We start from the raw sequence: 25,231 nt of genomic DNA on the forward strand, positions 1-25,231 counted from the left end.
AGTGAACTGGTAAAAAGGAATTATCTCAATGAAAACACACGAGGCTGGTAGGAAAGTGAACTGGTAAAAAGGAATTATCTCAAAAAACCTGCCATAATGTGTAATATTTCACGTTGTCTATTAACAAATTTGAGTCTTATCATTCACAAGTATTACCTCAATCGTTATTAATTACCTCCATCACAAAAGTGCAGTGTTCTTATATTCTTTATATTCAGCATGCGAATGTACATAAGAGTGTTACACCCCAATGGATGTCGCCATGTTTCTCCGCCATTTTTAAACTACGGGATTTGTAGAAGGACCTGTCATCAGCTTCGCATTTTCCGTTTACACATTGGAAACGGAAAATGCGAAGCTGATGACATGTCCTTCTACAAATCCCGTAGTTTTAAAATGGCGGAGCGACATGGAGACATTCATTGTCCGTGAAATATTACACATTAAGTCACTGACAATTTATTTGGGGAACTAACCTTGTTAATACCGCCACCTCGTGGCAATTCAATGCGGCTCTATTCAGTGCGTTCTACTTCGATACAGCACAACTGACAGTCTCCATTAAGAAGTTCAAATGAACGACCTTTGGCAAGGATTACCTGTTTACCCCAATTTATTTGAGATAACTACCCCGTCTGGTTGAATGAATGCCATGAATGTGTAAAGCTGTCATCAAAGCAAAGGGTACATACTAGGAATAGATAGATAGATAGATAGATAGATAGATAGATAATTTAAACAAGTATAGCCCTTCTTTCCTCAGACTATGGGAAGAAAATCTGAATTAAACATTCATATTTACAGTTATCTATCCAGTAGATGGCAGCATAGTTGTGTATAAGAGGTATCCTTACAAACGTGGTTAAAATTCTTAATTTAGGCTAATGTTTTTTTACTCTGTGGAATATATTTTCTTTAAGGCCAAGGTCTGCCAACAGTAATAGGGGAAGCTTTCAAATTTTTTTTCCAAATAATTATTATCATCATTATATTTGATGTAGTAAATTTATTTCGGTCAGATTTTGATTTGAAAGAAGTGTATTTTCATAGCGGGACATGTCCTTTTTTTAATATTTATTTATTTTTCTGGGTGGGAGGGTAAATGTTCTTTTTTCAATCTCACGTGATTTGATCGTGTCCGACGTCATCACCCTTCACGGAAGTCGCCACTGTGATGATGGTGGCTTCGTCGGTCTAGTAGCAGGAAGAGGATGTTTGCTTCCAGTCAAATAATAATATCACCTGATTTTCAGACTTTCTAACATCGCAAACCGCTTTAAAGTATTTTCAGCTGAGCCTGTGGGGATTTAGACTGTTCATTCCCTCTCCTGGAGGCGGCCTGGAAACGGGCGCTGGATAAAGATGTCACTGTTCCAGTCGGCACTTGATTTCCTAGCCGGGCCCGGCTCGTCCGGAGGGGCCAGTCGGGACCAGAATGACTTCGTTGGACAAGTCGTCGAGTTGGGTGACATGAAACTCAGAATCAAGAGGGTGATCGCCGAAGGTGAGACAGAGCCCCTCAGGCAGACACATAACGATCATGTCTTGCAAGTAGCCTAGCTAGGTAGCCTAATTAGCTAACATGCTAGCAGCGCACCGCTGTTGGTTGTCATTTGCGTTAGCAAGTGCAGAGCCGTGAGTCACCCAGTAAACACAAGTTGATCATTTGGTTTCAATCCGGTTCTAATTGAATCGATTTTTTTTTATTATGATGTGTGAAGGACGGACAACTTTCACCTTTACTCGAACGCTGTCGTACTTTGTTCCAAACTAATCGTATGTTAAACCCAGTTAAACAATGTAGGCAAACGCAAGCAACATTTTTACCTAAGAATCCATCGAGTAGGCTGCATACCTTCAACCCTACTTGGCTCCAAGAGAAACATCACAGTACGTTTGACAGGAAGCCATGTCAGCATTAAGATTGAAGCGAAGGCGGTGTTTTAACAAACCTCCTGCTGATTTCACGAAAAGTCAAATCCGAGCATTTGCAGAGCTCTACTGGATTGCTGTCTTGTGATGTCAAGTGACAAGTTAGTTTGCTGAAGTTAGGACTGCGTTTAGATCAAATGAACACCACAAGATCAAATGCGACGAATAACTTTTTTTTTTTTCTTTATGGGACAAGAATCGTTCTATTTGGCCCCACATATCTCAGCTTGATCTATGGCTTAGGTTACTGGACATGTGAAAACCTACAGATCAGGTTGCCTCTGTGGCACCAAACACTCATTGTTGCTCTCTTTGCAGAGTGGCAAGACAATCTAGCGAGAAAGAAGTATTCAGAAGTAACACGAAGATTTTCTAACTACTCTGAGACAATATTTCCACACCCTTTTTTTAATTATTATCACTCACAATTGACCAACGAATGTCAGGTATTGCAGTGTTTGATTTGAAAAAAAGAAAAAAAAAAAGTTGACTATTTATTGATTAAATGTGGCCATTGTGTGCCTTTCGGTGTGACGCACTTCCATCCACATAATTTGGAAATTTCTAACTAATTCGAACTTGTGTCATCACCTAAAGTGTAAGAAGTTAGCTCTCCATACAAACAGTTAGTCCTTTAAAGCGGATACGGCCCTCTGCTGTGTACTCTTTAGTAATTCACCCTTTCTCTGATGTTTAGTCCCAGATGAGACGCTGGCATCAGTTGATGTGAAGCACAGTTAACTGATTAATAAAATTGTAGTGTGTCATTCGGTATATATGTGTAGATCCCATTCTGGTTTTAGCACTGATGCCACAGTTATCAACAGTAAAGTGAAAGTACTGTTATTGCGCATGGAGAGAGGTTAGAATAGAAGAAAAAAACGAGATAAAATCCAAGCAGGTTGTGAAAGTGGAGACACCTGACACCCAAAGTCTCCCCTTTTCAAACTCTTATCCATTAAACAGGTGTCTCTTTTATTTCTAGTTCTTAGATGAAATATGCAATGAATGGCTGTATCAAGACGTTTCATTCTTCTTCTTTTTTGTTTTGTTTTCAAGACTGACTTTTTTTTAACTTTTTGCACCAGCAGTACTCTTATAATTATTTGACATGCGTTCAAAGACTGTATCCTCTTGAGACGGAGGGATTTGGTGTGTGATAAAGGAGAGTTTTTTTTTTTTTTTTTTCCTGGAGTGGCTTAAAAACAAAGATAATGGAACTTTTCAGGTTTTCAGACATGGGATTCCTCACAGGCATGAGTTTGCATTCTCAGTCAAGACTCTTGATTTGCATATTCATTCTTTAATGGACAATACATGAGGCAGTGGTTCAATAGCTATCTGACTGTTGCACTTTGTGGCAAATCTGTGTAGTAAAGTGAAGTATTTGTTCAGTGTGAAGCCTGGCCGCAAGGACCAAGTGTTGCCCGTTTCATGTTCTAAAGATCAGTGTGCATGCCTCTTAGGTTGCTGGATAGACTCCCAAACAAGGTCAGTATTTCGGGGCTGGAATAATGAAGTGCATGTCGAACACACCTGGAGAGTCTTCCTTCTGTAAATATAACCCGATAGATTAGAGTCTTGAACCTGTTTCTTTGGTTTTTGTGGAGCAAGGCTGGTAGTTGATTTACTCATCGTTATGGTAACCTTGTCCTTTCCTTGTTTGGATCATGGTTTGAAGTCCACCAGCCATAGTGACTTTAATGTCTTAAAATAAAAAGAAATAAGACCATGCTTTATGACAATGATTAACTATGTGAAGAATGACCACAGTTGTGTGACTGTCTTTTAGTTTTGTAGCATTGTAACAAGAGCAGTGTGACCCTCTCTGTGCCTTAATTTAATAAACGTATGAGCCCTATGAAGATCAGTCTATCCAGCTATATGGATTAAAAGCTGATTCAAACGCGTATCCTCGGTCAGGCTTAACTGGAGCCTAAAGGTTGGAAAAGCTGGTACCTTTTCCGTCGTGGCCGCTCAGCGATCAACAGATAAGACTGGTTATACGTTAGCCTTGGATGTTTGTCGAAGGGGTTTCTGGAACAGGGCTCTGCTGGAGTTTATAGTCCCCTCTGCGGTCACGTGCTTGTGAGAAACCGAGTGTTGACAGAAACTAGCCATTGTTACAGTTTTACTTTTTATTTCGGTCACCACTTTACCACCTGGTTCGATCAGGCCAGAGTTAGTCATGGAAGTGTAAGGATAGCTGCTTTATACTGCAGTGCAACACATCCTGCTCTGCACCGTACGGTTTCTTTGTGATTTTCGCACTCAGCACGCAAAACTGATGTTTAAAACAAATATATGTGCACATACCATGTCATTTCCGCGTCAGTGTGATGATCACCAACTAATACGTGTGGTGTCCCGGCTTTTCTTCCTCCTCTTCTTTTCCTTTTAGGTGGATTTGCATTTGTGTATGAAGCCCAGGACATGAGCAGTGGTAAAGAGTATGCCCTCAAGGTAAGCTGAAGGTTTATCCACTGAAGAGATTTATTTGCATATTTAGTCACTGTTGACCTTTGGCCGTATCACTCACTAATTCACACAGATGTGATGATTAATTCACACACTTATTCTCAGGTATAAGGATTATATTTCTGCTCATAGATGATACCCTACATCAGGAACAAGACCATTTTTTTTTTTCACACTAATTCAGCGTTCTACAGCACACACTTGAAATAGCTAATGAATTAAGTAGCTGAATTGATACGGCGGCGTATACTATGAGACTGCTAAATATTAGTCAGTCTGTAAAATGTTCATTGTACACTGTTACAACATGTGATGAGACTTGAGTATTCACTTGAAAACAACCCTTCACAGTGGAAGAAAAATGTGCGTCTGTCCTGTTTATGCAGAATACTAAGTTAACTGTATGCTGTCAAACGGTTTCGGCTATGAGGACGCCATCTGCTACATACATATGTATATATATCTATATATATATATATATATAGATATATATATGCATATGTAGAGAGAGAGAGATATCTCATCAGGTTTTGGAGAGTTGGTGGACCTGTCTATAATACCACAGAACTTAAGCTGTTTGCTTCAATGTAGTTTAAAAGATTTAAGGTTTAAAACGCTGGGCACATGGATGATGAAAGCTCAATCCAATGTTTAGTCAGAAGAAATTCAGAAAGTGGCCGGGGAGCTCTTTGATTGTTTATTTCCATGACAAAGACCATATGGACCGTCTACAAATGGAATATTTTTCTTAAGCCCCATACACACACGTCGCTGCTATTTACTCGCTACTCGCTCACTCGCCTACTCGCCACTCGCTTGGGTGCTTTTGCTGACTTGGTGTGTAGAAGTTGGGTGGCCACTGTTTGGAGAACACTGGGGGAACGTCACCTGTCAATAATCTGTATTCTGCATTTTAATTGGCTACTCGCTTTTACTCGCTTACTTGCGTCGCTCGAAGTTGAAATATGTTCATCTCGGAATCCGCCCACATCGCATCGCTTGTACTCGCTTGTACTCTCCTCGCCTACTTGCCTCCTCGCCTCGCATGAACACATAGACATTCTATTGACTTCACTCGCTGAGCGAGTAAATAGCAGCGACGTGTGTGTATGGGGCTTTAGATATGTGCCCTGAATGGGTTGTGTTACCTGACGGCAGCTGACACAAACCAACCATCTCTTTGAATGTTTTCGTTTCAGAGGCTGCTGTCCAACGAGGAAGAGAAGAACAAGGAGATCATTCAGGAAGTCTGTTTCATGGTATCCTTCATTATATGTGCTGGGAAAGCATCTGTTTTTTTTGTTTTGTTGGGATCATAATAGAACTTTTGTGTTGTCGTGTGAAAAGGGGCAAGTGAAACTCTAACCCATGATTTTGCAAGATTGAGGAATGCACGTCTGGTGCAGTATACTGTCATTACCGTATCACTTGTAGTTTATTTATAAACACCAGCGTGTGAAATACAAAAGCTTATTTTCTGCATATTTACTGGGCTTAGTTTTATTGACGCTTTGCGGTTTAACAAACAGACTTTTTGAGGGAGGTTTTTTTTTGTGTTACCTTGAGAAAAAACTCAACCTGCAGCATCTGTGACTAGACTACGAGTATTACTCATGAGATGACAAATCGTGGGACCAGGCTTGACCTCACAGTGTGTGTGTGTGTGTGTGTGTGTGTGTGTTTTCCGTGTGCCCCTTGACTCGCTGGCTCCGTAGAAAAAACTGTCGGGTCATCCAAATATGGTTCAGTTCTGCTCTGCTGCCTCCATCAGTAAGGAAGAGTCGGACACCGGGCAGGCCGAGTTCCTCATCCTCACTGAGCTGTGTAAAGGTAAATATTAACACATGCGTCTAGACGCGACAGCCACTACGTCTTAATTTGCCACCCCTTGCTCTGTATACAACTTCAGAGCTGAATCGGTGCTGACTCATTCATTGAAACGTAAGGTTCTCAGTAAGTTAAACTGAAAGGGATTTGTGATGAAAGCTTCCTGTCTGTGGCCCTTTTGTTTCCTGCTCTACTTCCTTTATGTTTAGTTACAACAGACGTGCCTTTCATTCAGCAGTTTTCACAGCTTCATTAGCGCATTCGGACAGACGGACAGCATAAATCGATGTAGAAAAAGAATTATGGCCCGATTTTTACGTATGCATTTAATATCACCCTAATGATATAATTATTTTTAATTATTTTAATTCCTGAAAGTCAATAAAGTTACCAATTAGACCGCGCACCTTTACCCTTCAGGATGCAGGCCCCCCCCTCTCCTTTAAAAAACGACATTTGTGTGTCTCTTTTTCCTTTGTTTTTAGGTTTTCTTGTGTCTGACCTAAGCGCTACTTGTAGATGCTTAAAGTGTCTCGTAGCCCCCAGCAATATCTGAGTCTGCTTTAGACGTTTATTGGACGTGTGCGAGAGACCAGTAGTTGTGGCTTCCGTTCATTCCCGTCTTTGCGTCTCTTCCACTTCAGGTCAGCTGGTGGACTTTATAAGGCGGGTAGAGCAGAGAGCTCCTCTGTCGTGTGACACTGTGCTGAAAATCTTCTACCAGGCGTGCCGCGCCGTGCAGCACATGCACAAGCAGAAACCTCCAGTCATCCACAGAGACCTCAAGGTTGGTCCGTCTCTGATCGTTGGACGAGTTAATCGGGGATCAGACGGCGGGTGAATGATGAGGAATCTATCACTTGTGATGGTAATGAATTCGACCACTTCTGATGCATTGCAGATCGAGAACCTCTTGATTAGTAATCAGGGCACCATCAAGCTGTGTGACTTTGGCAGCGCCACCACAGTGTCACATCGCCCCGACTACAGCTGGTCTGCACAGAAGAGGTCCATGGTGGAGGATGAGGTACCTGCACACACAAACCGTTATTGGTAGTCAGAAGAAGGCCCGCCAAAATCAAAATATATGGATTATTAGAAAATCCTACAGTCAAAATGCATTCCACAGGATTCATCTTAATGTTGAAGGTACGCTCCGTCGATCTAAAATTTTACTCAGCCACAATGGGTTTTTTTAAGGGTAATTTATACATGTACAGAATTATTAGGCATCACAATGACAAAACACTTTATAAGCTCACTTCTGATTTGTTTGTTTTGTGGGTATGATTAACGAAACGCAAGAAGCAATCAGATCATAATAGTGGCTTTTAAAAAAGTCTCCATCCACTAACACAGCCCTTCTTTGTTTAGAAAAAAGTTGCCACGAGGATGGGGTCTGTTTTTGATTAGTTTTGGTGAAGCAGCAAGAGCTACCTGCCAAATTTTGTTCAAAGAGCTCTATTGTTCCTCCTTAGTGTGTGTCTTAAGTTTGTGAGAGACCCAAAAGCTCTCGACGATACTGTGAGGCGGGTGCGGAGGCGTTCCATTCCTCTGCATTAGGATCGCAGCCTTATGGAACGCTGCAGATTTGTTGTGCAGCAGCTTGAAAGGGTTTTCCAAAAAACTAGGAGCAGGTTTTTCAGTCCATCTGAAACATGGAGATCCATTAAGCACATCCCAAATCAGGGCAACCCACACTAAGACTTCTCCTTTACTTTGATGGCAGTAACTCAAAGTGATCCCGCAGTTCATCATGATCCAGCGTCAGGCCTGCTCATCTGGTCCAGAGTCACCCTTTGTCTCATCTGTCTTCAGATGTTTCTTGGCCCAGCTTTGGTCTGTTTGTTGTAGTTTGTGTATGTTCGTCAGTGTTGGCATTACTTCTGGACACTACAGGTAGGTTGCCAGGCTGGATCACAGTGGCACTGGAGGATTATGGGTTCCGGATTATAGCTTCTGATTTCATATATATATATATATATATATATGAGTTTTGGCAACTCTGTTGACTATTATATATGTTTGTTGTCCGGTGGTCACACCTGAGGAGTTTAGGAGTTCGGAGAACATTGGATCTGCGTGAAAGGCCTTGCTTTCGTACTTTGGTGTTTCGAAAATTTCCATTTTTGTTCCTGTTTTACTCAAAGCAATGAAGTTGTTTAAAAAGTTCAAACGGTTCAATGCGAGGCGTTCATAAGGCCCCGACCGTCCTCCTTTCGCAAATATGTATCTCCTGAAATTTAAGAAAAAATATTTTCCAACAAGAATTGAAACTTATTTTTGTTTTATTTCTTTATGATCTTAGATATATTGTTTCTTTAAATAGTTTTTTTTGATTTTGAATAAATTTCCTCTCTTGATATAGTCCGAGTTGGTTTAACTGTCCTGATTCGATCAAGGTTGTGTTTGAGACGCATGTATAAGATGTAGGTCAAAGTCTGCTCCAACAATCAGTTTTTCTTTTAATGCAATTGATATTATTATACATTCCCATTATGTTCTTGAATTACACAGTGAAAGAGAGAGAGAGAGACTCATTCAGAGGTCTCAGTGGACCTGTGGCAGTAATGACACTAGAAACCAGAGACCTCTGATTGAATTAGCTGCTTGGGGTCCAGGAAGCACTGATCGATCGGGTTAATAACATAACCACACAGACACATGCTCACATAAAGGAGCTTTGCTACGTACGACCTCAGTGTACAAGACACCAGAGTTTATAAATGTAATAACCCGTGTGTTTTCAAACAAGTAGCATTGTATGAATGCGTGAGCTAAGGGCTTCTTTTTGTCAATGATCTTAAGTGGCGACGTGTGAAATAAAAAACATTTTTTATCCGTTGCATGTTCAGTTCTCAGAAATGAATATCATTGTGCTTCATCAGAGTTTGCCAGGAGGGAAAACGGAGAGTTAAACATACGAGCCAGAGCCAAGAGATTGTAAATGTTTGACTTTAGCCGGATGCTTTGGTGTTTATAGCACTTTGAATTACCTTGTGTACGAACTGTGCTCTATAAATAAAATTGCCTTGCCTTTATTTATTTTTTTTATTTTTTTTTTACTTTCTGTAGATCACAAGGAACACCACTCCAGCATACCGGACACCAGAGATGATTGATCTCTACTCCAATTTTCCGATCAATGAGAAACAAGACATTTGGGTCAGCTCCTTCACACGTTTTTTTTTTTTTTTTTTGTGTGTGTGTGTGCGTTTTACCGTGTTTATATTCAAATGAAAGAAATTTGACATTTTTGAAAGAAAAAGAAAAAAAAAGATGGCTCAAGTTTTGCCTCCATTACTCTCTCCCATGCAGGCCCTGGGATGCATCCTCTACTTACTGTGTTTTAAGCAGCATCCATTTGAGGAAGGGGCCAAGCTCCAAATAGTTAACGGAAAATACTCCATCCCCCAGAATGATGTCAAGTACACTGTGTATCATGACCTCATACGTAAGCACTGCCTGCTTGTTTGCAAACCTTTCCACTCCAGCTTCCCTCTTGATCTTATCACCATTATAAAGGTGCCTGTTTTTCCCCGGACGGGTCCTGTTAACGTAACACTTGCAAAGAGTCGTCGTGGGAAGTTAATAATGCATTTTTAAAAATTCGGCCTCACGTGTTGGACAAACCTGCACGTACAAAAATCAAACAGAAAAAAAAAAACAAGAAACACAGCAGCACCTCACAAAACGATTTAGAAAATAAACATTTTGTCGAAATGGAGGGAAATGGACATCACAACACATTTAAAATGGGATTTATTATGAAACCTGATTCAATATTTTCCTTAAAATGGTTCACCCTCCTCCAACACAACCTCTCTCTTCCCTCTGCTTATGGTTCTGTCCAGGTTCCATGTTGAAGGTGAACCCAGAGGAGCGTCTGTCTATTACTGAGCTGGTTAACCAGCTGCAGGAGATCGCAGCAGCACGCAATGCCAACCCCAAATCTCCCATTACAGAGGTTGGTGTTCTCATGCCCGCTTCTCCTTTCTCACTGTAAGGTAGTTATGCCATCTCCAGCATGGAAACCACAAAGTGTGTTTTGGACTAACTAACTTGATTGGTTGAAACATTCCGGACGAGCTGCCAGTCTTTGAAGAGGCTATTGACGAGCTGATCAAAGGGCCTCTTTCATTTTGTGTGTAAATGTGCTAGACACACACACACACACGAACACACACACACATCCTGATGTGATTATTTTTGCAAAGTCGCACAAAGTGTGCAAAAAGGAGGCTGTATTCTCTTCCCCCTGCTCCTGTCTTCTCCACTGGTTATGTTGCTAAGTTAGAAATGGCTGTACAGAAATTCAAAATATGCGCAACATAACAGCAACACCTCAGCAGTAGAGTCGTGTCTTTTGTGGCACTGTCACCGTAAAAACGGTTAATAGTAATCTGAACACAATCGGATCCAAGGCTTTTGTTTAACTTTTTAACCCACAGCCTCTTATGGTTCTTACCACAGACCCACAAATCCTGGTATTTACCCCTAAATCCTCGCTCACGGTTGGGATTGATGCAAAGCTGATTTCAGTGTCAAGTCTCTAGAATCTCAATGACTTTTCTTTCCTTCAACAACTTTTTGCTCTGTTCTGCTTCTCTTTTAGACGGGTCAGTGTCAGTGTTCGTCATCCTTAAGTACATTTCTATAAAAGTTCAATTTAAGTGCCTGTTTTGCCCAATAGGAACTTGGTAGATTAATGCACAAAGTTCCAGTTAACCTCTACAAATTTCTTATTAAATCTGAATCCTGATAAGGCTGGTAAGTGTCTGCAGGGTGAAGGCAGATTTGGCTATTGCTGATCTGATTAGGGTTAAGAAGGAGTTTCCCTGCTGGATGTAAGAAGATTACCATCCTCCTCCTCGCTTTGCGGCAGTTCAGCTCAGACATATGGAGAGGCAGGGATGGGAGTGAGATACTGACAAAGACAGTTCGGAGGAGCGTAGAGGCTATCTCGCTGCTGTGTTATTTGCTCAGACTGCCCATTACTCTGCAGAAGATGAAGCAATTTTCCTTTTTTTGCTCTAATGTATCTTTCTTAGACAGATAATGTTTTCCCTTTAAAAAAAAAAAAAAAAAAATTGGGCACAATTTCTCACTTTTTTACAGCATTTTTTTGGGAAATGCTCTTGTTTTGACTTTCTCATCCCTTTTTGTGAACTTTGTTTTCTTTTTTTTTCTCTTGTTCTAAACGTCACCGGCGCAATCTTTCGATCCTCTCTTATTTTTGTCACCATCCACATAGTGTTTCTGGTAACAATGTTGAGTACTTATTACTGTTGGCGTCCGGTGTCTGACGGCTATGAATGTCTGCAGCTGCTGGAGCAGAACGGTGGTTTTGGCAACAATGGAGCGCAGCCGCCCGTGCCGATCCAGAACGTGCAGAACAATGCAGGTAAGAGTATGTTTGCACAGAAATGCTGTGGTCTGTGAAACAGGGCAGCTTTTCTGGAGTGTTTGGGCTTTTCATGCTTAAAGTTTGGGGGATAAAAATGTCGTGATGTAAATTTCTGTCTTCATTTATCTTTGTTTGTTGCTGAAAGGCTACAACAAAAGGACCCCGCTGGAATGCTCGTGAATTTGTAACGCTGCTGGCCAACTCTCCTGCCAACTTTAACCGCATATTATTTCTTAAAAACAGCCTTAGCTGTTTTGTAGGGTGTGCTGTTGAGGTGTGACTGAGCAAAATCTTTCATTTCAACCAATTTTGTGTTTGTTTTTTTTTTTTTTTGTTTTTCTTCCCCCGTTATTTCTAATCAGACAAAGACACATGTACACACACACACACACACACACACACACACACACACACACACACACACTTGTTCATCTCCACCCTCAGGATGCCGTAGAACATATCACTGACAAGGCTTGCAATACGCCCTCCATTTCACCCACGTCACCTACAAAAATCATACACATGTGTATGACTTTTTAAAGTAACTAAAAGTCTCCTCCTCCTCCTCTGAGCAGAGCGATCATGGCCAACAGTCATTGAGTCAGTTATTTTTGACCTCACGGAACCGGGATCCTGATTTGTTACAGACTTTGCATGCTGCGTTCTGGTCGCCCTATAACCCACTAACCTTGCATGATCTTGAGTATAAACCTGAAGCCAAGCGGATGTCATAGAGTCTGTGTAATGTAATGTAAAGGCTGATGCTTCACTGTTTGTCATCAGCTGTTATGGCTCATGTGCTCAGGTTTTTCATTGCTTTTTGTATACAATTGGAAAAGCTTATCGCAGATAACCTGCCCTAATATGTGTTAGATAAGAACAAGCCTTGAATGTACAAGTATGTAGCACTTTGACTGCAATTTCCCACAATATACCAATGTAACATGCAGTGTTTAAGAGACATTTTTCTTGCTCGCTTTTTTATTATTATTTTTAAATTTACATTTCACATATTGTGTCTTGCATTTTGAGGCTGTTAACTTGGGACGATCTTGCGTTCAGTTATCTCAGTTCTGAGAGATTTCGATGTCTATGGGTTTGAATAGCAGGAAAGGAAATTATTCAATCTAAAACAGACAGAAGCAAAGTAAAAAAGCTCAGGAAATTATTCATTTATGATCACTTTCTCTAGAAATTATTTAGAGAACAAGCTGGAGAATCATTTTTAGAGAGTAATTTTTCTCTGGTTTATTTCTACATTTATCGAATTGAGCTTATTATTTTCCCTGACAGACACACAGACACACACACACACACACACACACACACACACACACACACACACACACACACACACACACACACACACACACAGGCATGCACACATACAAGCTGCCTCAAGCCCCTTAAGAGGATTTCTGCACTGCCATTCAACCATCTGTCGAAAAGCAGAGTATGTTTGTTCTTTCCCGTGAGCACTGGCTCAAACTGCATGTTGCTTCAACTCAACATCAGGCAGATTCACCATAGCTGAAACCCACTGATTTTATCCAATTCATTCACCTTGAAGTTTCAACGAGAACTTTAATTCAGTCCGATGAACCACTCGCTGTCGTTACGCGTTTGTCTGCATACCTAAACCCTGCGTTAGATCTGTAAATGTATTGCTGTACATTTCTCATGTTTTCTTTTTCCTCTTGATGTTCAGGTGTGTACGACTCTGATCAGGCAGGAAGTGGCATCCTGGATATCTTGAGAGGGGGAACAGAGCGCTTACTCACCAACATAAAGGATACATCTTCTAAAGTCATCCAGTCAGTCGCAAGGTGAGATGGATAAACCTCGTCAGAATGAACTTCACTCTTATCATTTTTCATGACCTTTTTTTTTTCTCAGTCATTTCGTTTTCAGTTGACTCTCCTGAAAGCTCAGAGAGCACTGCTCGTCCTTTATTTGTAGAACCTGTCATGTAACCTTTTGACTCACTCGGTTTACCATGAGGTATGAATTATTTGATTGATTTATAGTCACAAGTCATGCTTTTTAATGGTGCGTTGTTTCCCAAAACGCATTCAGCTGTGGCTGCTGCAACTTCAAACATACCAGATAAGCTCCAACTTACAGGAGGATTTGAATATATTCTTCTTAAAGTATCCATTCATACACCAAATAGTAACTATTTTCTAAACGGAGACATTTGTCAGTTATCAGTCATCAGTTTCATTACAATTGCATTGACTTCAGTGGCTAATTATTGTAAACCTTCAAATTGTCTGTGTAATCGTTCATATTCCCACCTACTTCGGCCTAAGTTTGAACTTTTAAAGGAACATTTTGTTGCTCGGTTGTTGGATTATTTGGTTTTCTACTCTTGATGTCAAACTGCATCGTGTTACCACTGATGTAAGAGTTAGTCAGTGGAGTACAGTAGTAATCCAGTCTGCTAGACGTAGCAGCACCACCACCAGAAGACCCTGGTAGTGAGACGTTAAAGAAACGTTGGAAAAATGAGCAAAGTGTTCCTTTAATAGCCAAAGTATGCACATCTGCAACAGTTTAATGTTTCGTTTAGTTATTCTATCATCATTTTTGCTCCATTTGTTTGGTTGTTTGGTTTATTTTTTATTTTTTTGTTGTTTCTTTTCTCTGTCCCAATCCCTCATGGTCCCTATGTGTCCATCACCTAGCAACCCAAGGTAAATATGGGTCGGTGAAAATGCGTCCAGTCATGCGTTGCTCTGTGTGTTCTGTAGTTTGTGTTTGATTTAGAGGGAGAAACCTGTCGAAAGGCTTTTGCAGTGCTGTGTCCTTCATCACAGCTTGCTGATCCTAACATCACACTCTCAATAATTCACTGGAATGAATGCTGAGCATGTTATGAATGGAGAGTCGAGCATTATCCACGGGGGGGGGGGGGTAGTTATTGGAAATAACAAAGCAAGCGAGACTTGATTTCAGTGTGGTTCAGGAGATTATTGTGACAGAACTAACAATCAAATATTAAAACTAGAGTTGCTTCTATGGCAATAATAAATGAAGATTTAAAGATCTTACAGCACTTGCACAAGGGAGCGAGTAGAGAGGAGTAGAGCTGATCACATTTTCATCACTGTGATAAACGGTGTTGAACTGTTGACTTAACAGAATTCTCTCTGAGGCACAGAGCTTCATCCATCCTGTGTCCAACCAATGTGTCTAATAAACTCCTGTTACCCTTCCTTGATATCTTAATATCATAATAAAAACCAACTCTTTAATCTTTTAATCTTAGTTGTGAATAAGTGTTACCACTAATGCAAAAGTAAGTCTATAAATGCCCTGCTGGAGTTCAAGTTGCTCTAGCTGGAATCACTGTCCAATACGAATGAGTGAATGAGTTGACAGTAATGAGCAGATTTAGTATGGCTCCACTGCTTACCGAGTAACCATTTCAGCTACATGTGTGTCTTAACCAGCATCACCTGTCTGTCCTAATATGTACAGATAAAACTGGCTGTCATCAGCATAGATGTCTCTTTTTTTTTTTTTTTCCTTCCTTCTAACTTTTGATATGCAGTAGAAATCATGCTTTGTTCTTTTTCTTGTTGTCGTGTTCCATTATGATTCCACTCGCTTTTAAGATCCACCGAAGCCTCAGTTTTTAATTTTGCAACCAGCTCCTCTTAACACCAAGGAGCTACTGGCACTAATGAATGTTCTGCCAGGTGCTGTTGCTGCATTAAAGACTCATCAGACAGACGAACTGAGGATTGCAGTAATCTAATTTGCATAATTTGTAGGGCAGCCTTGAATACCAGGTTGACATTAGTATATTCTTAGGCAAAGTTGTTGTTGTTTCTGTCCACCAGTTGGTGTAGTTATGTCCAATAGCTTTGTGTAGACTCAGGAGCATTAGACCAACTTTTTTCCCCCTTTATCTCTCGTAGAAATCCCTTTTTTTTTTTTTTTTTTTTTTTTTTTTTTTGCATTTGTCCTCTCTGATATGCTATGCATCTGCTCCTTTAGTGAATGTGCCTCTGATTCTTTAACAGTTATGCCAAAGGGGACCTGGATATTTCCTACATCACCTCCAGAATAGCAGGTAGAGATGGTGCCTTCATGAAAATACAGTTTTTTTTTTTTTTTTTTAACATTCTCTGTTTGTATAAGTGTAAAATCATTCATTAGCTCGTTTTGATGCAGCCTAAATGTTGCAATGGGACTTAATATCTTCTAGTTTAAACATTTTGAGACAGCGAAACCTTACCTGTAAGTATGTGTATGTGTAGTTATGTCTTTCCCAGCTGAAGGGGTGGAGTCTGCGATAAAGAACAACATAGAGGACGTCCGTCTGTTCCTGGATTCACGTCATGCTGGCCACTATGCTGTGTACAATCTTTCCAAACGATCATACAGGCCTTCTCGATTCCACAACAGGGTATGAAGTGTGTGTGTGTGTGTGTGTGTGTGTTTGGGTGTGAATTCCCTCTTAAGAGCGAGTAACAGTTGTAGTTGTGTGCATCTCTGCTTTTGTAATGCACCGGTTTGATTGCCATGATCATTAGTTATTGTTGAACTACATGCAGTTGTTACTTAATTTTTTTCTTCACTCAACTTGAATCTGTGTGTGTGTGTGTGTGTGTGTGTGTAGGTTTCAGAATGCAACTGGCAGGTGCGTCGTGCCCCCAACCTCCGCAGCCTCTACAGTGTATGTAAGAACATGCATCTGTGGCTCAAACAAGACCAGAGGAACATCTGTATTGTCCACTGTCTGGTAAGTGCGCCAGTCCTCTGAGCATGCTCAATTGCTCGGAGCAACTCTGAGCTTTAGCTGTAGCATACATAAAAATCAACTAGGCTGTTGTGACCATTCATACTCGTTCAGAGTGTCAAACTGTTGAGTTTCTTCATGTATTAAGGAACGGAGACTGAAAGAGAAATTACCTGATCCATTTCTGGTTTAAGTCAATGGTGAGGCTAATAGATGTTGAAAAGCAGTCCCTTTTGCTAAGGTAACTTGATCCCAGAAAATAAGACCTTTGAATTGTTTAAGTCCATACTGACAGAACTATTCAAATGAATGGCTCCTGATCAGGCCACTGCAGAGCTTGATGACGAGTTGATCATTTGAATCAGGTGTGCTGGAGGAGGGAAACATCGAAAACATGCAGGGCAGTGGGTCCCGAGGACCGGAATTGAGAAACACTGGTTTAAACAGTTATCTGATAAGCAAAGTCAGTTTGTGTTTTAAGCTTGTTAAAGAACAACCTGCGCTCACCAAATCCTGCGCATCGAGATGCACAGGACACAAAATGAGAAAATATAAAAATAGTACACAATGACTCCGACATGCTTTTTACGGCCTACTATCTTTGACCGTAATGACACTTTGTGTAAAAACAGAATACCAAAAGCAGTCATTTCTGCCTGCGTTGTTGTGACGCCTGGTAGTTGTATTTCTGGCCACCGTGTAAACGCCTCTGCAGAAACATACATTGAGGAAAGAAAACTGAACTGCGTCAGCTAAAAACAAAATAAATTGTTCCCCTCACATTTTCTCTCTGTAGGATGGCAGAGCCGCATCAGCGGTGGCCGTTTGCTCCTTCCTGTGTTTCTGTCGCCTTTTCACCACAGCCGAGGCTGCTGTCTACATGTTCTCAATGAAACGCTGCCCGCCTGGCATAGCGCCTTCACACAAGAGGTATAATAACACAGTGTATAGAAAATGGATGAATGAACAGGGGCGGGGTGGGTTCAGAGACTCCAGACTCATAAAATAGATCCTCGGTGGGCCCCTGAAAGTTTTATTGATTTATAATGTAACGCTCTGCTGTTTGACATGTGTGTATACTTTAACTTGCTCTCAATTTTGCATATCGTCAGATATATTGAGTACATGTGTGACATGATGGCAGAGGAGCCCATCATCCCTCACAGCAAGCCTGTGATTATTCACTCTATCACCATGACACCTGTGCCGCTGTTCAACAAGCAACGCAACGGCTGCAGGCCGTTCTGCGAAGTCTACGTTGGAGACGAGAGAGTCCTCACAACGTCACAGGAGTACGACAAGATGAAGTAAGATCTTACCCACGCGAGCAATGCCTGTCCTTTTTATGTGACTTTTCCATTCAGTCATTCTCTGTTCCTCTTTCTCTCCTTGCAGGGATTTTAAGATGGAAGATGGCAGAGCAGAGATTCCCCTCAATGTTACAGTTCAAGGAGATGTGCTGGTGGTTATCTATCATGCAAGATCTACACTGGGAGGACGCCTGCAGGCAAAGGTATGGACGCATGCAATCCTAAATCCAACTGTTCCTTCATTTCCCCTGAGGAAATGGACCGTTTAGGAGCCCTGTTACTGTTTTATCTGCATCAAGCAGATACCTGGTACATCCTGAGTGAAAATACTACCTTGAAGTCAGCTTCAAACCAATTTTTTTTTTCTTTTTTTTTTTTTTTTAAATCTCTGTTTCAGATGGCATCCATGAAAATGTTTCAGATCCAGTTTCACACGGGCTTCGTGCCAAGAAACGCGACTACTGTCAAGTTTGCAAAGTATGTATACTGCCTCAAGCCGTAATCTACTGCTGAAGATATAACTGTTCCTTTATAATATGGACAACTGACTGAGGTGTAATAATCATTACAGTTAGATTAACAGTAAAATGTGGTAAAAGAGTGCAGTTTTCTGTCCTCATAACCTCTCTCTTCTCAGGTATGATTTGGACGCCTGTGACATTCAGGAGAAGTACCCAGACTTGTTCCAGGTTAACCTGGACATCGAGGTGGAATCCAGGGACAGACCCAGCACCAAGACCCCCCCATGGGAGGGCTTCCAGACCAAGGGCCTCAACCCCAAAATCCTTTTTTCATCTCGTGATGAACAGCAGGAGATCCTCAGCAAATTTGGTAGGTGCCTTTACTTCACCACATCATGTGTTTGGTCATGGTTTTGTTTGATTTGTTTTGAGTTTATAACTTACCCATATCTCAGTATCTCTTCAGTTTTTCCTGTTCACTTGTACATATGAACTAAATATTAAACCTTAATCCCTACAGGTAAGCCTGAGCTGCCTCGGCTGCCAGGTTCCTCTGCTTTTTATGACTCGGAGTCACCACAGCCAGTTCAGACCCCAGAAGGTTCGAATGCAACAGAAGCAGAATCTCCTGTGAACAACGATGCCAACCCCAGCAACTTTTTCCAGACACTAGATTGGGAAGGTAAGTCTTTTGTTGTCAAATGTTTTTTTTTTTTTTTTTTTGAAAGAATCAACTAAAGCTACAACCTCACTATCCTGATTAATGTCCTTTTTTCTACAGAAGAGGAGGCTTTTGCTTTCTGTCCTCATGTGTTTTTTTTAGATCAGATTCAAACCATGAAATGGTCTCTTACTCTGGATTTACCCATCACACTGACTGATTTCTAAAGAATTTGAAAGCTCAAATGCCTTACAATTTCCTCTGACTTGCATTTTGTATATATAGATGTGCGTAGCCCACACGATGCTCCAGACAACCAGGGAGGAGGATCCTTCAATGAGCAGGAGGACATGAGTGATCAATCAGAGGGAGAGTCCTACTCTTATTCTGCTCCCGGTGGAGAACCTCTGTCACGTGACCACAGCGAGCAACAGTTTGATGCTGACTTCCAGGTGCAGAAATGATTGGATTGCTGATTATATCCTATTATGTCACAGCAATATTACTTCCTATCGTGCACACTGATGCTGTTATGAAATTCAGCCAAAATGTCAAATTTTGTCCTTCCATTCGCTGCTGTTTGTTTATGATGTTCTTTCCTCCCCCCCCCTCCCAGACATCCCCTCCCCAGGAGTCTCCTCTTGGCGGAACAGCCGACCTCTTAGGTTTGAATTCTGACCCCGAACATCCTTCCACGTCCTCAGCCCCCTCCTCTGCTCCTCATCAAGGAGACCAGGGAGGACTGAAAGCTGCCTCCAGCAACAGCGATCTTCTCAACGACCTGTTTGCCCCTCCTGCTGGTCAAACAGGAGCGGTGCAGGAGGATTTGTTCTTCAGTGGGCCAACGGATGGAGCCACATCAGACACAAAACGTAAAGAACAAAACTTACTTCATGCTGACTGAAAATAGGGAAATTTCCCCTTTATTTTTAATACATTTCTCGCTTCTTCTACTTCATGTTTGTTGCAGCCGTGGGCGACTTGTTTGACCCGTTCAGTATGGGGTCTGGGTCTGGCGTTAGCTCCAGTGTCGGTTCATCTCGGCAAGCATCTGGACCGGACCTGTTTGGGGACTTGTTGGGCTCTGATAGTTCAGCAACCAGCGGATTTGGCTCAGCTCACAGCACAACCACACCTGCCTCCAACACCAGCCTCTTCAACCTTAGTTAGTAAAAAAAAAAAAATTCTATTTTTATGGCCCAGTTTCCCGTCCCCTACTCCCTCATCACATCCCACTACAAATCATTAACCAATCTCCCTTTAGTATCTTAAAAAAAAAGAGAACTTTTGAATGTTTGTCTTCCCAGATAAGCTTGTGAAAGATGTCCCTAAGATGACATCATCAGCCAGCCAACCAGACTTGCTCGGTGGGTGGGACAGCTGGACAGCTGGCACCACCACTGCTATTGGCAACACCGCCAGCAAACCCAGCTACACCAACGCAGGTGGGTGGAGGAATATCATCCAGGCGTAAATAGAAGACTGGAGATAAATCAGTTTTGTGGACAATCAAAAAAAATTGTAAATGAGTTGTTGTTCCTGTTTCTTTTCGAAGCTTCTGCTGGAACCTCCATGTCAAAAGCCAAGTCTCAGACCTTCGATCCTTTTGCGGACCTTGGTAACCTGGGCTCCAACTTACCAGGTAGGAGGACTTGGCCTGATACAGAGTTGCGTATGCTGTGCTGAGAGTGAGCTGAGCAGCGATCCAAAATAAAACTGCAATCAAATGTTCACAGAGAAAGCATCGGTTTAAAGCTTGAACTTTATGATCTCATAAGTCCAACCTGTAGTAACCGTCATCCTTCCATGCTTTCCTGCAGGTTCTTCCAGCAGCAACCTTCCCGGGCCTTCTTTTAGCACAAAGGGTCCCTCTTCCGCCGCATCCTCCTCCTCTGCTAAGCCTCAAGTCCAGCAGCCCTGGCAGTCTGGAAGACCCACCTCAGCCCAGAATAAACCTTGGATGTCTGGATCAGCACCCAAAACAGCCTCAGTGTCTCAGCCTGCTGGTACACAGCCCTCTAAACCCAACTACAACCTTAACTTCACTAGTGTCATCGGCGGGAGAGAGGAGAGGGGAGTTCGCGGGCCTGGATTTGGTAAGAGAACCTGGTTTTCTCCACAGATACTTTGCCTCGAGTATGAATGTTTGCATCTTTATATTTCTATGCCGGACCTTAATTTGCTCCTTGCTGTTGTAATGCAGGCCCCAAGCCAAAAGTGAAAAAGGACGATTTTGAGGACCTGCTGTCCACTCAGGGTTTTGCTTCTAAACTTGATAAGAAGGGACCAAGGACCATTGCTGAAATGAGAAGACAGGAGATCACAAAAGAGATGGACCCGCTTAAATTACAGGTAACCAGCAAATTGCAAATGTTAGGGACACAACACTCAAAACACATACAATATGTGCACCCGAAACCAAAATAATAGCTCTTTGCAAACAGATCTTAAATCTCTGTTGTGCACTGTTTTATGCACCAGATCATTATACTATTTAAAAGAGAAAAAAAAAAAGAATACAGGGGCACCTCATCAGTCCTTTTCATTACTTGCATAAAAGGGTGTGTCGATAGCCCAGTATGGTGTTTTTTGGCAGGTGACGATCAATGCTTTCCTTTACAAAGTACCCTCAGGAGACGTGAAATGAAGGCTTGTCTTTTTCTCACCTTGTAGATTTTGGATTGGATCGAGGGAAAGGAGCGAAACATTCGAGCGCTGCTGTCAACTCTCCACACGGTGTTGTGGGAGGGGGAAATCCGCTGGAAGTCTGTGGGCATGGCTGATCTGGTCACACCTGACCAGGTGAAGAAATACTACAGGAAGGCAGCGCTGATTGTTCATCCAGATAAGGTACCGTATTTGTGTACGTCTTAAGATCCTCATAACTGCTCCTCGGTCTTTATTAAAGTTTGAATTGATGCTCCTTCTGTCTGCAGGCGATGGGTAAGCCTTATGAACAGTATGCTAAGATGATCTTTATGGAACTGAATGACGCCTGGTCAGAGTTTGAGAACCAGGGATCCAAAGCACTCTTCTAAAACCCTGGCCTGGACCCCAGCTTAGACCAGACCAGACCAGACCCAACTGGCCTAAGCAAACAAGGGTTAGACTGGGCCAGATGGACAGGACTGAGCCCACATTGGGCCTTAGGGGGGCACAGAGCCTCTGAGAGGTGTCCTCTCTACCATTCCTTCCCTCCTTTACTTTCTTCTGTTTCTACAGTCAACAACAACAACAACAACAACAAAAAAAAGACCTAATGCCTCATTTTTTGGCTGTAGTACAAAAAAAAAAAAAAAAAAAAAAGAATATCCCCACTGGTTCATAAACAGCCAGTTGAATAAACATCAAGATTGTTCTAAAACTCACTGCCTATCTGTGCGTCTGCCTGAGTGGTGCTGCAAACATCGGAGGCGAGGAAAAGGACGACGGTCACACTTGAGAAGATGAAATGGAAAAGAACAAAGGACTTAAAAAGGATGATTATCATGACAGTTGTATCCACATGAGAAAGACATGACCCAACACTAATAAAAACGCTGATCGCATTCGGGCTGTTGGTGGTAAGATTTTAATTTGTGCACAGTACGTTACGAAAGGCCAGTCGTGTGGCTTACTGGTAAACAAGAAGTGAACGTGGCTGTTAATTACCCAGCATGCCAGCCACCATGTAAGATGGCAAAATATCATTCTAAGGGGGAAAAAAAAATTAAAGGCAAGCACTTTTTGTTCATCTGAGACCCTTCAAACCGTAACAAACGACGGAGGAAAGATTTAAACGTCCTTTGAAAACAGAAATGAAAACTTTGAAGTGCTTCTGCTACAACTTTTCGAGCCACCACTTGTGTTTGTATCCGAGCCGTTTGCCTCCCATGACAGTCAGACGACAGCCTGCTGAACACTACGAGTGCTGCTTTAACCCTTACAGTAATGCTGCACACACTCCTCAAATTAATGTTAAGCTGTGCGTCCCTGAACTTGTTTTGGAGCTACACATAAATCCAAACGAACATTCGGGGTTTTTCTTCTCTTTTTTTAAATTTTTTTTTTTTTATATAAGTGCTCTTTAAGTCCACCCACTCGGGCTAATCTGTGTAGCAGACTGCATGATCTTCATCACCAAACCCCTGAACGACTGCAGGTTCAGGTTCGTCCGGACAGGCAGCAGCTCTTTTATTGAAGTGCTTCTTCTTCTTGTCGCAGGAACAGCGAAAGAGGCTACCGGCCTGCCCAGACCTCGCAGTGCTTATTGCTTTTGAGCATCTCCGTCATCACTGTTATGAACCCCGCTCTCCCGAGTCTTTAAGCTCCACCCACCTCTGGCGCGCAGCTCAGTATACATTTTTGTCAGTGAAAGGAAAAAAAAAAATCAAAAAGTGAAGGATTGAAAAGAGAATGTCTAGTCGCTCCTGGTTTCATGCTCTGTATTATTTGGGTTTGTTCTGTGTTTGTATTGAGCTGTTAATCATCAGTTCAGTGTAAATATAAGAATATTATCATCCATCAAGTGGCTTTGTAAAGATTCCAGCCTGGGGGTTTATTTTGTCATATAGCCACAGGCTGAACGGTGTGAATGAGATCGTGTGTGTGTGTGTGTGTGTGCGAATAAGTTTTTCTCTACAGGAAGATAATGCTTCTTTGTTGGACATCATGCCTGTAATCACATTTGTTTTTGCTTTATTTAATTATTTTCCAGCCTCTCCTTCTGTTTTGTTTTTATCTGTTTTTGACTTTCTTCCAACCTTTTCTTCTTTTTTTTTTACTTTCACATTTACCTCATGGACCAATCAAATCACTTGTTTTCTTATTTATTTCTATGTTTTATGAGAAAGTTTGGGGGTTGATGACTTACTCATTTATTTTAATGGCACAATAAGAAAATTCACATAATATATATAAGTGGAATGTGCGAAGTGCAGGTGGGACAGTTGTTGTTATTGGATCCCAGTGTGCTTCTGTTGCTGTTTTCATTCCAAAGCATCAAACATTAATGCGATTGTGCTTTTACAAATGTATTTCCTGTCTGTTGTTCCTCTATATATGTTACTCTGTATCATTTGGGTTTTTTTCAGTCTGTTTTTCGTGTTTATAATTTTCTTCCTTTTAAGGCAGAAGAGAAATCTCTTCTGTTTTGTTTTCTGACATTTTCTTAAAAATTCCAACGCAAGGGGCCATCAAACCTAAGTATGAAGACGAGTAGATTTTTCAGACAGTATAATAGTATAAAGAGGGAGGATGGCAACAACCACTCATCGGCAGTGTTTACTGTACCAAATTACATCATACTAATATGAATGTAAAGTTCAGTGCAAAAACAAATGATTAAAAATCCTTTTGATCTGAGGGAAAACAGTTTGGTCTCTTTCTCTTTGTTTTTAATATAACATGGATTCACATTTGCAACCTAAGATATGATACTATATGTATCATAAATATAAGAAACTCGGTGTTCAATTCAATTCAGTTTATGTTGCACCACATCACAACAAATGTCATCTCAAGGCACCTTAAAGATGCAGTCCAGTTCAAGCCAAGAATACTCCCAATTCATTAGAACATCATTTTCTTCTATATCAGTGCAACACTATTTTCTTTCCAACTTTTTTTAGGTCTGCTTTAACACACAGAGCTCTGAATTAAACCAAGAAGCCAGCATCCTCTTACTAACTACCTTCTTTTTTAGAGGAGCAACAATGTCTAATGTTGTATGAAATAAAGTTAAAATCAACAAGATCGTCAATCTATGTAGGAGTGCATTGGCACACAGCACTGAAGAAAATACAGTTGAAATGATTCTTTAAATTTGTTTACAGCATACTCTTGATGAATACCTACTATATAGAAATGTCCTCTCAGAGGTTGTGTTGTCAAGTGACGTATACTCAAAGGTGGTTTAAAAAACAAAAATGCTCAGATAAGACAGAGTTATTAGGCAGCACTGTTAATTGTTCACTTTCAATGCCATATGCTAGCACAAGATCAAGGGTATGATTAAGAGTGAATAGATCTGTGTACATTTTGAGAAAATCCAATTGAGTCCAATGTAGAATTAATATTCAGGCGGTCATTTTCAACATCCACATGAATGTTAAAGTCACCCACTACAATAACTTTATATGTACTCGGCACAAACTGAGATTGAAAGAAAAAAACCTGAGAATTCAGACAGACACTCAGACAGGAATAAGTTGAACGATTCAATTTGTGTGAAAAACAGAGAGTCGTGGATTCAAAAGAGCTAAAAACTCATCTTGGGTTTAGGACAGATTTAAAAATGGCCACCTCTCCTCCTCGGCCTGTGGTTGGAAGAATGTGAACATTTAAATAGCTATCGAGAGTTTATTCATTAATCTTGAACTTAATGTATTATAAATTCCAGTTTATCACCATTAAGCGATGATCAAT

At 41.3% G+C, this 25,231-nt stretch overlaps 1 protein-coding gene across 1 annotated transcript; it reads left to right on the forward strand.

Moving 5' to 3' along the window:
• Positions 1 to 1,158: 1,158 nt before the first annotated feature.
• Positions 1,159 to 23,202, forward strand: gak (cyclin G associated kinase). Its single transcript, XM_075467492.1, has 29 exons — positions 1,159 to 1,504; positions 4,334 to 4,395; positions 5,610 to 5,669; positions 6,126 to 6,240; positions 6,882 to 7,024; positions 7,139 to 7,264; positions 9,313 to 9,402; positions 9,556 to 9,691; positions 10,092 to 10,204; positions 11,563 to 11,641; positions 13,353 to 13,470; positions 15,676 to 15,725; positions 15,913 to 16,061; positions 16,275 to 16,397; positions 17,191 to 17,324; positions 17,507 to 17,701; positions 17,790 to 17,907; positions 18,102 to 18,181; positions 18,342 to 18,535; positions 18,686 to 18,847; positions 19,112 to 19,278; positions 19,443 to 19,698; positions 19,797 to 19,991; positions 20,134 to 20,271; positions 20,382 to 20,468; positions 20,647 to 20,922; positions 21,030 to 21,178; positions 21,500 to 21,676; positions 21,763 to 23,202. Exons 1-29 carry the CDS (start codon positions 1,363 to 1,365, stop codon positions 21,862 to 21,864), a joined length of 3,936 nt encoding a protein of 1,311 aa, XP_075323607.1. The 5' UTR covers positions 1,159 to 1,362; the 3' UTR covers positions 21,865 to 23,202.
• Positions 23,203 to 25,231: the final 2,029 nt, after the last annotated feature.

The sequence above is a fragment of the Odontesthes bonariensis genome, chromosome 6 (genome assembly GCF_027942865.1).
Source record: "Odontesthes bonariensis isolate fOdoBon6 chromosome 6, fOdoBon6.hap1, whole genome shotgun sequence".
In the NCBI taxonomy this organism is placed as follows: domain Eukaryota; kingdom Metazoa; phylum Chordata; class Actinopteri; order Atheriniformes; family Atherinopsidae; genus Odontesthes; species Odontesthes bonariensis.

Bases quoted from the DNA above. Each gene is read 5' to 3' on its own strand.
- gak (XM_075467492.1), top strand. From the start codon at position 1,363: ATGTCACTGTTCCAGTCGGCACTTGATTTCCTAGCCGGGCCCGGCTCG. The intron at 11,642-13,352 runs GTAAGAGTATGT...CTTGATGTTCAG, and splicing joins GAACGTGCAGAACAATGCAG to GTGTGTACGACTCTGATCAG. The intron at 17,325-17,506 runs GTATAATAACAC...GCATATCGTCAG, and splicing joins ATAGCGCCTTCACACAAGAG to ATATATTGAGTACATGTGTG.